We start from the raw sequence: 12,503 nt of genomic DNA, 5'->3' as shown, positions 1-12,503 counted from the left end.
GTTGAACATTTTTTCAACCCTGCACCGAAAGCAAACTTACCTCTCTGGGGCGCTGACATGAAGTCCTTTGATTACGCAGGGACAACTTCATTCCTAATCAGGAATGGAACGTCACAATGTCAACGCTGAAACGAACAATTGGAAGGTCAGCCATGCGAGACGAAGCCAAGACGCTGATCGAAATCAACTTTCAACTCAAGCGCCAATCATCCTTTTACATCTACGTCTTCATAATTCCTTGTGTCCTCATTTCGGTTTTAATGCCTCTGACGCTTTTACTTCCTAACGATTCCGGTGGAAAAGTTCCCGCAAGCGTTACGACTATGCTGGTTCTGGTTGTACTACTGGTAACGTCAGTACGGACCGCTCCACCATTTGAAAGTGCGCCGTTATTTGGTGAGATCATTGTTTTTGAATAGCTATATCATATTATCACGTACAACTTTCAAGGATATATATCTCGGGGTGGGGTGGATTCTGTATCCGTGTACCACCCCCAGGAATGTGCAACTTGTGGTACACTGCACCGGGGAACGGTTGGTGTATTGGACTCGTTTCCCCCATTGGAATAGGTATACAAGCTAAATTTGGGTCCAGAAAAGCTGACGACCTGATTTTCACCCTGCATCGAGGTGTAAATTTTGGGTAAACACATATTTTTCAGCCATGCAGTTACAAAAACAATCTGTAACATCAACCCATAAAAGTGATGGATCGGTTTCCAAATGTTTCGTTCAGTGTAACCGGTGAACTACTATCATTTTGTCTGTTCTTGTCAACCTTACGGTTACGTCACGACACATTTCTAACGTGTAACCATGGCGCTAATTACTATCCTGCTATGCTATTATATTTGCCAAAACATGGTGCGTATATGTTTTTAGAAGCGAAAAAATGGAATTTTCAGTCATCATCAATTACTATGTTTATTTCGATTTGAAATGCATGTGTTTATTAATATAACCTAGGTAGTCGAAACGACATTGTGAATTCCATTAATCAAACCTCCATCTTGGCCTACATACATAGCTTTAGTATAGCCCTATTTATGATACGGAGTAGCATATTAAAGAGTGCCGTTCACCCACAATCAGTTTTGGCTTTTGACTTGGGCGAGGTGAGTGGTCGCAGGGGGCCCACTGGTCGAAGCTTTCCAGATTAGTGTGGGTCTATTTAGACTGCAGCAGTTGTAGCGCTATATCACGCTACGCGCCATACATCTTCAACATGAATGCATGAGCTATAGTTAACTGGTTCATTTTGAAAATGTCTGATAAAAGAAGGCTCATGAGCTAGTGCAATTCAACATTCCGGCCTGCTTCAAAGCCGAGGATGAGTGTCATATACGCATCACGTAATCCCGTTCCAAATGACGCACTAATATTAAGTTGGTAACAGTAGATCTGAAAGGGGGGTCTGGGGGCCATTACATACTTATATATCCTCCAGAAGTCTCGCCCAAGCCCCCCCCCATCGAAGGGCCACCTCTGCCCACAAGGATATAAGTATCAAAACCGATTGTCGGTCGCTTAATATGCATGAGATTGGCTGGCAATCCCGCAACACATCAGTGGCGTGGCAGCCACTTGGCGGTTCTGGCTCTGCGCCAGGGGCGGCAGGCTCCAAGGGGGCGGCAACATGAGGCTGCACAGTGAGAGAGAGAGATATGGTATTTTTTTCGCCTGCATCATCGAGATGCTTTGACGACGGAGATGCGATACGCAGGACTGTAACTGCCGCACCCCAAACCCCCAATTGGGGGGGGGGGGGCGAGCTCGAAGAGGGTCCAAAATTATTTCGTGAATTAGCATAAATTATAGAGTATTTTTTGAAAATTTTTGCAACTTTTCAAAATTTTTTCGCGCTACGTGCGATTTCAAGGTGTCAAATATCATGATTATTTGGTACTCTTCCCCCAAGAAAAGAGCACGCAAGATTTCTAGAAATGGACATATCGGCGTTGGCCAACACCGCGACACGACGTACCAAGACATATAACGATTTAGGACATATTACATGCGACTCCAAGAAATGTGCCAGAACGATCGGCATAGCGCAAAAACCTTGACCGAAAAGGACTGCCCTTACGCTGACCGAAAACTTCATCATATATACAAAATACATATAGCTTTAATTGCCCACAGCCTAGGCGCCTAAATGACTGGCGCCGAATGTTCCTGTCTTGGCAATCTGAACCACAGAAGACGAATTCCATCCCGTAGGAAAAATTATACGCCAGTGAAGAAAAACCAATTTGAAATCGTGTGCGTCTTTTAGTTAAGTACGTTTGCCCGATTCTATATTTTTTGATGTAGCAGACAGGAGGTCACGAAATAACATCATGTAACGAAGTCGTACCAACTAGTCCGCCCGCCGAAGATGTTTAATTATTATTTACGGGCCCAACAGTTTCCAAGACACTGCAGCAGTAGTGAAGGCCTTGGTTGTGCTGTATACTGTTGCAAGCTCTTCAATTCACAGCGAGTTCTCCGACACGAATGTATTTGTGTGGAAACGACAAGGAAAGACGTTCGTCCTAGCAGCGGTTATATGAGTCTCACATTATTCGAGAAAACGATCGAGTTTATACTACAGCAGTACGAAACAATGGTTGTAAAGTTTAGCCAATGAGGGAAACGAATTGCGGAAAAGTCGCAGGACGAAAAAATGGATTTGTGAAGTAGCCTATTTAGCCAATAGAAATAAGGAGCGCGAAATAGTCGCGGTACGAAAAAGGCAGCGTGTTTTACGTAACAGAGGTGGTGAAGTTTAGCCAATAGGGCCAATAGGAATACGGATCACGAAATAGTCGCGGTACGAAAAAGGCAGAGATATCTTTCTAGAACTTTAGTTTTACGTAACACAGTTTGTGAAATTTAGCCAATAGGAATACGGATCGCGAAATAGTCGCGGTACGAAAAGGGCAGATATATCTTTCTAAAACTTGCGCAATACACAAAAACGATTCTGGCTTTGACTAGTTACAAGATGTATACGATACAATGTATGTTGGCCACATATGATAGTCCTAATAATACTCTAAGTCCAATTCACGTTGACAGAGTCAACTACAGCATCTCACTCAGCTCTACCAGTAAATCTGATAAAGTGAGCATAGAAGGGACACGAAAATGATAGCAATATATATGCAATTCCCGATATTATTGACCGATTTTATCATTAATTATGGAAACTTTTTGCGCTTGGCGCTGGCTCACTAAACAGCACGGCTAATTTCGTGGAAAAAGCGATCAACACGATGGGGGAGTCGGTTTATCACCCTATGGGAGCCCAAGACCCAAGTTTTTGGGAACCTCACGAAGTGTTGTTTCGTTCCTGTCAACGGGTATGCGCCCGAAGATGTTTAATTATTATTGAGGGGTCCTACCTTTTCAAATACATCTCAATCAGCTCTACCGGTAAATCTGATTACGTCAGCAGAAAGGGGATAAAAATTGATAGCAATATATATGCAATCCCCGATGATACTGACCGATTCAATCATGAATTCTTGAAATTTTTCGCGCTTAGCGCGTCTAGGCGGGAGTGGATACAGTGGTTAGTTAATGCAAAGCTACTTGATTCGACACCATATTTATGCTCGTGTCTGAAACTTTATCTGACCATTGGTGTTTCAATTGCGAGCTGTGTGAGGAGCTTCTCAAAGCTTAAACTGATTAAATCTTATTTACGTTCTACCAGGAATGATGATCGGCTATCCGCTCTATGCATTCTGTCTATATAGAAACAGACTACTTTCAAAAACTTGAATTTGAGGATATTATCGCTGATTTTGCTTTGAGGCGGCAATTGATTTTCCATTTTCACAATACACTCGTTCGCTATTTCTTGTCTTTATTATTTTTGGCCATATTAACGTTGAGGCGGCGAGGCTGAGACGCGGCATATTATATGTAATTATTTTTATTGACTAGATTGTTTGAACATGAATCTATGGCCCTTTTCATACCGGATTTACGAAACTCTTTCGGGAACAAGTTCCGAAACAGGCGATGTTCACATAGAGAAAAAATTACCGGAACAGTTCCGGGAAAAGGACGCGTTCATACCTATTTAGAGTTACCGCGAACTTATGTTCACACAGGTCGTGTTTTCGGTAAATTCGCGGGAAATTATGGCCAGTATGAACGCGATTCTCCGTAACTGTTGATAGTTACGAAACCACGTCTGTGGGGTGTTCCAGTTGTAATATGCTTGTGGAAAACAATGTGGGAGAGGCATATACGTGAGATGCGGAGAAGTTGGCTCCAACTTTTAGCTATGGGATGTTGCGGATATGCCTTCTCGATGTGTATGTGGCTCTATACTCAATATCTGTATCAGTAATATAGAGCCCGAGTATGTTCCTGACTTGTATATTATCAACCGAAGCTGAGAGCAGAAACTGAAAGCCAGCAAAGAGGATAGAGTCCTGGAATGAAAAGAACCACCGATCAGGCGATCACATCTGCGTACGAGGTACGACAAAGTCAGTTTATCTTTGTGATTGCTGTATAATGGTTTGGGTAAATCTAATCTTATGTACAGAGAAACCAGGGAAATCGAGAAATTCGTGAGAGAAACATTTGGTATACTCTGCGACGAGCTTCGAGACCATAACGAAAAGCAGCAAGCAAATTACACGAACTCAATTTCTCTTGCTTGCTGAGTAGCTGTCGCTCTTTGGCGGCTAGCCAATGAAAACGAAGCCAATCGTTTATAGATCCAGGTAAGCATCAGATGTATTTTAAGAATGCAACTGTCACAAGTTGATTTTAATAAAAATTGCTGGTGCCCTACGTGCCTAGTAGGGCTAGCCACAATGATTCGAATACTCGAATCTAAATCGAGTAATAACTTTATTGATTCGAGGCGAGTAGTAAAATACTACTTTTCGAGTAGGCTACTGAAATTATACTGAAAGTTGATTTACTAACGAGAATTATACCATAGTTTTGATAAACTTTACCACTGAGTAAGCCTTGAAACCTTGATTGGCCGTGTCGCAACATACGAGATATAGTACAAAGCTACGAACGTTGCTGGAAATAACACGTTTCCGAAGTCATGACCATCCCATATAACACTGTCAAGCAATGCAATGAAAACGGTATGGTCGAAAAAACATTAAAGTATCTTTAATGTGACGGACAATAGGCGTTATGTTCTTTATGGTGGCATAAAAGGTAGCCTACACATTTGAATTTTTGGCATGGTACATTGTGTTGTGAATTGTGATGTCATCATGATGATACTCGACTCGAAACGTAATAAGTGATTCAGAATCGAATCACTCAGGTACTCAATTTTGCCCAGCCCTAGTGCATAGTAATATTTCTATATTTGTCATGGCGGAATGTCAGCCAGTTTTTGCGTAGCATACCACTGCAAAAAGGTCATACAAATTTGGTCTTGAATCATTATGTCAGAAAAAAAAGTCTGAAAGACCAATTGTTCTTGCCAAGTAGGCTACTTTCTGTGTCAAAAGTAAGACCCAAATGGATGAAAAATAGACTTAAACTGGAAACTGAGCAATCAACACAATGACTTGGACTCAAGTCATAAAACCATGACTCGAACTCGACGCTCTGATCGATGAGTTGGACTCGGATTTGACTAGGTGATAAATTGAAAATGACTCGACTTGAATCTAGTCAAAACTATTGAAGTGGGATCGACTTGTGACTTGGTTACAACCCTGCTCACTTGACTGAAATTGCTGAAAATGAGACCAAATTTGTATATTTTTTGTAGTGTAGTCAGACATGTACATCAACCTACTTATTTAGTTACTAAAACTATGTAGTTCTAGTTGCGGATATTTGAAAGTGAGTAGTTCTAGTTCTAATAGCAGATTTTGAAGTTGATGTTCTAGTTCAGGGCCGGCCAACCAGTGGCCCGCGAGTTAATTTCCGAAATTAGTAGTATTATCAAAAATGGATTGCACAGATTGTGAACTTGCAAGGCCAATCAAAAATTTGATTAGTCTGGCCGCAGCACTTGAGATGTGATGACTGAAATATCAGTTCCGACGCAGTGGTAGGTCTATGAGCCAGTCACATTTTGGTAGATCTTCGTACACTACAATAAAGCAGAATACTTTGCGATAGATAAATCAAAAGTAAAAATTTTCTACACGCTTAGCGCAACATCTTGTCACTCGATTTCTTGCTTTTAATATTGTTACCCCTTTGTGAAAATGAAAGAATGCCTAATCTATCAGATTGAGTCTAACTATATATATATTCGCGACCTCATGTTTGCTCTCGCAGAATGACCGTCGACTATGAAACCTAGGCACAAAATGATTGCCGCATGTTGGACGAAGCTTTCGATATCCATATGTCCAGGTGCCGAATAGTCCAGTCCTTGCAAACTGAGCCCAGCAATATACAGCAGGCTTACAATATAGTCAAGTGACAATATTATGAATTTATCAACTTCAAAAAATTTTCGTGCTTAGCGCGGCTAGTGGCCGGCAGAATAGTTCGTCAATCGAATGTGGTGATTTGGCTGAAAAGGTTGGCCACCGCTGTTCTAGTTGCTAGTTTGAAAAATTGAGTAGTTCTAGTTGAAGTTGCGCATTTTTAAATTCCAGTACTTTGTACAAGTCTGAGTGTTGTAGGTGGATAAAAAATTACCACAGCAACATTTGTACCAAACATGCATTTGCTGCATTCAAGTTTTTTCAGGATGACTTCATGATTGGGAGCCAGAGAGTTCCGTACTAGCCTACATAACTGATGATGCAGCCTATCCCTTTCAGCCCCGGCTCATGGAGCCTTTTCCCTGAAACACAAACAGAACATAAGCTAAAGCTAATTTCAAATATGTAATATAAATTTCCTTTCTGCTGCCATTAAAATTCACAATTGCTTTTTCAGAAACTTGGCAAAGCACACATGAAGGTTGAAAGATTTTGGTCGACTGAAGGCGCGGTGTTCAGCTTTTCTCATAAACTGCAATCCGCTAAGGCCAGAATGATACAGAGGATGGTATACGCAATGAAGACAAGACCTGGTGGTGATCCAAGTATCGCTGGCCCAGACGTCGGAAATGCCCTGTGTGACTTTCTCAATAAACAATGCTCTTGCTTAACCAGATGTGTTTGTGCTGGTTCATTTTATTCATGAGAGAAACTATAACTTGATGCACAATTGCACAGTCCCGCCTTTTCACCTTTTTCATCAGTATCCTCCATCTAGACCTGCGAAAAGATCAAATTAAGTTACACTTGCCTAACCTTGCATAACAAAGGAATGACTTGGTTGTAACAAGAAAATGAAGGCATAGGTGAAAACCAAATTATGGCTTGGATGATGTACGATGGCTTACCAGCCCGTTGGTACAATTTGAATTTTGGTTAGTGAGTCAGAGCTACAATTTGAATTTTGGTTAGTGAGTCAGAGCTAAGGACATCATTCTCTGCTGTGCTGCCACTATCAAAGCAAATGTTACTAAATCCCCTTTTCAGTAGGCGTATATGACGGTGACTAACCTACACACAGCATATCCGTGGTTAGAAACTTGCCTTTGATGTAACAAATTTGGTAAGGGTTAAGATCACCTACCAAATTAGTGTTGAAGGGCTAACGTTTTCAGGCAACTCACCCAATGCTGCATGATTTGGACATTGGAGATGGTGTTCTACCTTTTTAGCCGTGCTCTGTTTACAAAACCACATAAAAAAGAAGCTGACTAGTAGTCAGTGACTACGTATTGTGAGCATACAGAATATAAATCCAAGAATAATGCATTCCCAACACCATTACCAAGAAGACCAAAATGCCACAGGTATCTGACCTCGAAATACAAGCAGCCTGAATGAACAGCGCGTTACGGTAACTAAAAGATTGATTGACAGCGTTCCGGGAACCCAGCTGCGCCATTCGTGTTCATACTCAGTCGGTCCCGTAAAAATCTCCGAAAATAACCGCGTTCATACCGCCCCGAATCACCAGTGTTATGTTCACATAGAGGGGTTCCGGTAAACATTTTCGAGAAATGTTATTCCCGGAACCCCGGTATGAAAAGGGCCTATGTCGAAATTTGCTGCGGTCTACTTGGGGGGGGGGCATTTTAAGCGAGAGCCAGGGGCGGCAGTACATGCTGCTACGCTAGTGCAACACATGTAAAGATGTTAACCCCCATTTAGCTTGCATAACATCCCCGCTATATTTTTCAGTCAAATATTACATCACGACGATGTTACTGTTCCTAACGAGCACCGTATTTTCGATTTGCGTCCAAAACATACACTATTGCGGATCCAACCCACCGACACTTCCTCGGTAAGTAGATTAAAAAATATTGTCACGAGTCATTGCATTGTTCGTGCCTTCTGGCAATGCGACGCAAAGGTACTCAGTAACGAAGTAGGCCTACTTCTACTTTTAGCCTGCTTACAATACTTACTAAAGTGGTCATGTTTTCGACTACTTATATGTACGCCTCTAACATTTTCAGTTTTCTCAGGCTAAACTATGCCTAAAATGCTTGCTTTTTACTTACTTAGGAACCGTAACTTTTAATACAACTCGAGTGGAAATTTATGACGTTACTTTACTTCTGCTTCAGTACCAGCGATGTCTACTTTGAGAACCTATGGTAATGCTGTGAAATAACACGTAACACCTGAGCGATCTGATGTTAATTTTACAAATTCAAATCGAAGCTCATCTCCGCCTCTCAGCTCTTACACTATCGACTGTGACATTCGATACTCTTACAAATCCAAATCGAAGTTCATCTCCTCCTCTCGCACCATTCGCGTGAAGAAGTATATTTTAATTTCATACAGGTGGGTTCGCAAATATATCCTCCATCATCTCGCTAAAATTTTGAATGTCCGAGTGCAGCCTGCGGCGAAATCCGACAGCTATACCGACATGCAGCTACGACATTCTGAAACTTCGCAGCCTGCAGACGACAACAAATTATATTCCATACAAGAAGAGGAAAGCACTCCATTTCTAGGAGACTCTTCAAGTCACCAACAAGGTGTTTGCACGCAGGGGCAAAAGGCGGATAGCCATAAACTGACAGGCAACGGATCATGTGCCGGGTATCAAGACTGCCAACGTGACGCGCGCTACGATTTGAAAAGCGGATCATTTACTGTCAACAGCGGTCAAAATTGCATACCCTTGTCGCCTAATACCAATCGTACATGTCCTCGTAATTTCACCGGATTCGACAGATCCGGATCAGGCTTGCCGACGGTTGTGTACCCGGTAGATACGGATGCGAAATACAGTACCGGTAACAGTAATTCTAGCTCAAGACCGGTACTGCGGAAAGGAGTATCGCAGCAAATCACACGGGCTAACACCAGGTCATCGACACCGGTGTCTGTGACGCAACAAGCGCGGGATAGCCTCGAAAACAAGCGGAAGTCGCTGCTTGTCATGAACGCAATCACGCGTACAGCTGATTATTCGGACGATACGGAAGTGTCGTACTCGACGCATACGTGTAGTGAGAGCTCAAAGTGCAACGCAGGCGAGACGATTGAGTCCGGTTGTCCTTCGGCGAAAATTACGATGTCGGAGTATGTCGACGGCAGCACCTTTCTGTTCGGGAGAGCGAAGTTGTGCTCCAAGTCACCTGCCGAAGGACGTTGCTCCTCCAGGTATGACGAGAAACCAATTAAATCTCACATGCAACTCAGTGTCTTTTCTGCAACTAACTCATTAAATTTATAACCTATAATGCAATTCCTTTTTGTACTTACTTTACTATTATAGGATCTATGATGCATATCCAAAGGTTACCAAACTATTCAGCGTTGCTACTCAGCAGTAGGCGTAATGATGTGAATTTATACTAAATTACAAGCAGACGTTTCAATTTCTTAGACATGACAACCAAGGAAAAATTAAAGGCCAGAAAAGTACTGAAGTAGTTTCGAAAAGCGGATTTGGTCAAGGAGACGCATAGTTTTTGTAGTCAATCTAAGGTGGCTGGAAAATGCATAGCCAACACAAAATGACTTTAATAGCAATGCAAAGATGTGCACATCTCGCGAATATATTCCGTTGTCATTACAATAAGGGCTATTGCGACCGTTCGCCATGATAATTTCACTTGTAAAAGGGATATAAACCTATCCAAAACCTACTTTTGAATTTGCAAAATCCAAAGTGTAAAAGTAAGAAGGTTTACACTAAAAACCGTTACGTAGAAGTGGACGTATTTTGGAACATATCCTTTGAGTAGAGCAAGTAGGCGAAGTAGAAGATATACTTCGCTATTGACCACCTCTGGAAATCACCATATATGTCGAAACACCATGAAACATAAAAGCAACAAAATATTTATTTGTGAGGTGGTACGTCTATTCTGTAGTAGAACTGGGAAGCACTTCTACATATGCTAGACAGCCATTCGTCACTACCTGTACGCGAAATCATTCGCTGAATAGTTTTAATAAATCGCTTTCGCAGATCGCAAATCATTTCGTCACCCGAAGGTCAGCAGTTTGCGCAGTCGCCTCACGTACCTCCAAAGGACAATTCCACGCAGACATCCCCCATCAGCAATTGGCCCGAAATTGCAAATGCCTATGCGATCAACATTGCGTGGAATGTCGACACGATCGCAGACCAATTCAGGCGGAACACAGCAGTCGCGGCTATCTCGGAAGATTGGAGAAGCGTTGCTAAAGTTGTCGACCGACTTTTGTTGTGGATATTTCTAGCGCTTCAGATAAGCTTCACTGCTTTGATACTTTTAAAGATTTTCTAATGGTATAAAACTCTTGTGTAAAGCGGATTTCGATGTATTAAAATGATCATCAGGTATGGTACGATGCCGCGACACTTCACTTCATGAATTGGGTGTGTTTTCGTATCATTCAATCGCGTTTGATCTGAGTTACAATGCTTTGTATACGAGCGTGCCGGACATACGGCTAGCATAGCTATAACAACTAATGGTGAATTTTATCTCTTATAGATAAGCAGTACTACAGAAGTAACTGGATTGAAAAAGCATAAAGTAATTAATTGTACATTTCGGAATTGAATTCTAACTCAAATGACCGTATAAACATGTAATCATCCATGAAAGCATATTCTAGAATTCTAGTTGGTAAAGGGATCCCCAGGGGTTCGCGAGTGAGACCAGAAGGAGGTCTCTCTAAAAACCTCATCCTCCTCACTGTCTAACGACCATATAAATTTGTTATCATCGCGGACTACTCATGGTAACTCAACTATGCCGAAATGCTTTCCATCATAACTCTGAACATAACTTTTCAATAAAACACTGAAAACGACTCCGTTTACAAAAGTAGATTGTAAGGATTAGCTATTCAAAAAAATTCTCATGCAAGAACGGGTAAACGAATGGAATAATACATTGCTAATAAAACAGGTGATCAGAATCAGAATAGAATGCGTAGGACAAACAGGAGAGTGAGAGAGTTTATCTTCGTATTTACCACCGCAGCGTTTGCACGTTGGAGATGCGAAGCAGCTGACAGCTTAACTTGTCCGAACCGCCATTATAATTTCCACACTATCTCAACAGGGATTTCTTCATATGACAGGACTGCAATCTATTGATCTTTAAGGCATATCATCTTCATCGGCTCCCTCGTCGCCTGTTACGCTATTTACGACGAAGGAAGATCTGTTAAATTCCTTTGCGTACAATTTTCGATGCGCACGACGTCGACAGGAACATATGCGTTCTGTACCTTCCCCTAGTCAGGAAATTCTTATGACAAGATGGGCAGTGTAAAGCCCTCGAGTGTGAATAGTAGCGATGACTGTTCAGGTACACCGCAAATCTCCGTCCGCAAGGCGCACAATAGTACGGTCTTTTCATTCTAGCGCGATCAGCGAGGTACGTGTTGACGATCCAGGATCCGTATACTGACATCGTACGGCGACTTCGACTACTCATATTTCAAAGGAAGTGTATTGCTGCTTCGCAAATAGATTCACAACAATGCAATAAAATTGCCCCTAGACAATTGCTGTGACGGTCAATGTCGACATGATTCTTGTGATCAGATCGAAGTCTTTATATACCTTGTCTGCAGCTTTCCACAACATCAGCTTTATCACAATAGATCATCGAACGAATACAAAGACTTCAGACTTGGTGATAAGGAGGAAGCGCGATAACTGAGAAGCGGATATCGTCTGGTGGGAGCAGGCTTTCGACGCTGATAACAATGTCGTTAGCCACACAGAGAGAGATAATAATAATAATAATGACTTATCAACTTGTCTCTGCCAATAGCACTGCTACTCATCAATACCCTACAATGGGGTAAGTTGCAGTTTAAAACAATGCTATGTCGGTTCAATTGTATCACACGAGAGTTGATACATGCAAGTCCCTCATGTTGGGTTTTCTTTTATTGAGTAATAGAACCTCGAAATGTCGCAATGGTTGCGCAACTTTGATCAGTGGCGTATAACTCGTTTTGACCGCGGGCCACATCAAAGTATTGACGGCCTTCCACGAAGCGGATATCTTGAAGATGTAAC

The 12,503-nt window shown here is 41.9% G+C and overlaps 2 protein-coding genes and 1 long non-coding RNA gene across 5 annotated transcripts in view; 2 read left to right on the top strand and 1 right to left on the bottom strand.

Annotated features, from left to right (window-relative positions):
* LOC145435195 (cornifelin homolog B-like) overlaps positions 1-8,537 on the bottom strand; it is a 150,616-nt gene extending 142,079 nt beyond the window's left edge. Inside the window, exon 1 of the mRNA XM_080312524.1 lies at positions 8,526-8,537. The gene's annotated coding sequence lies outside the window, so the exon portion shown is untranslated. The remainder of the gene's footprint in view (positions 1-8,525) is intronic.
* Positions 1-11,278, top strand: part of LOC145434931 (uncharacterized) — a 41,756-nt gene extending 30,478 nt beyond the window's left edge. Inside the window, exons 6-9 of the mRNA XM_080312155.1 lie at positions 80-396; positions 8,186-8,291; positions 8,801-9,631; positions 10,446-11,278. Of these exons, the coding sequence (XP_080168281.1) occupies positions 80-396; positions 8,186-8,291; positions 8,801-9,631; positions 10,446-10,746 (1,555 nt within the window). The 3' untranslated portion in view covers positions 10,747-11,278. The remainder of the gene's footprint in view (positions 1-79; positions 397-8,185; positions 8,292-8,800; positions 9,632-10,445) is intronic.
* LOC145435231 (uncharacterized) lies at positions 3,099-8,055 on the top strand. 3 transcript variants are annotated; one of them, XR_013913744.1, is made up of 4 exons: positions 3,116-4,489; positions 4,549-4,729; positions 6,885-7,345; positions 7,378-8,055. It is a non-coding gene; the product is annotated as an uncharacterized LOC145435231 (long non-coding RNA). The 3 variants fall into 3 exon arrangements; XR_013913743.1 differs by lacking the exon at positions 7,378-8,055 and having other exon boundaries at positions 3,099-4,479; positions 6,885-7,103; XR_013913742.1 differs by lacking the exons at positions 4,549-4,729; positions 7,378-8,055 and having other exon boundaries at positions 3,155-4,479; positions 6,885-7,305.
* Positions 11,279-12,503: the final 1,225 nt, after the last annotated feature.

The sequence above is a fragment of the Botryllus schlosseri genome, chromosome 1, assembly GCF_051294905.1.
Source record: "Botryllus schlosseri isolate E-star chromosome 1, Bs_hap1, whole genome shotgun sequence".
NCBI classification, from domain to species: domain Eukaryota; kingdom Metazoa; phylum Chordata; class Ascidiacea; order Stolidobranchia; family Styelidae; genus Botryllus; species Botryllus schlosseri.
Note: the sequence above shows the minus strand (reverse complement) of the source record. Positions and strands in the feature narration are given on the sequence as shown.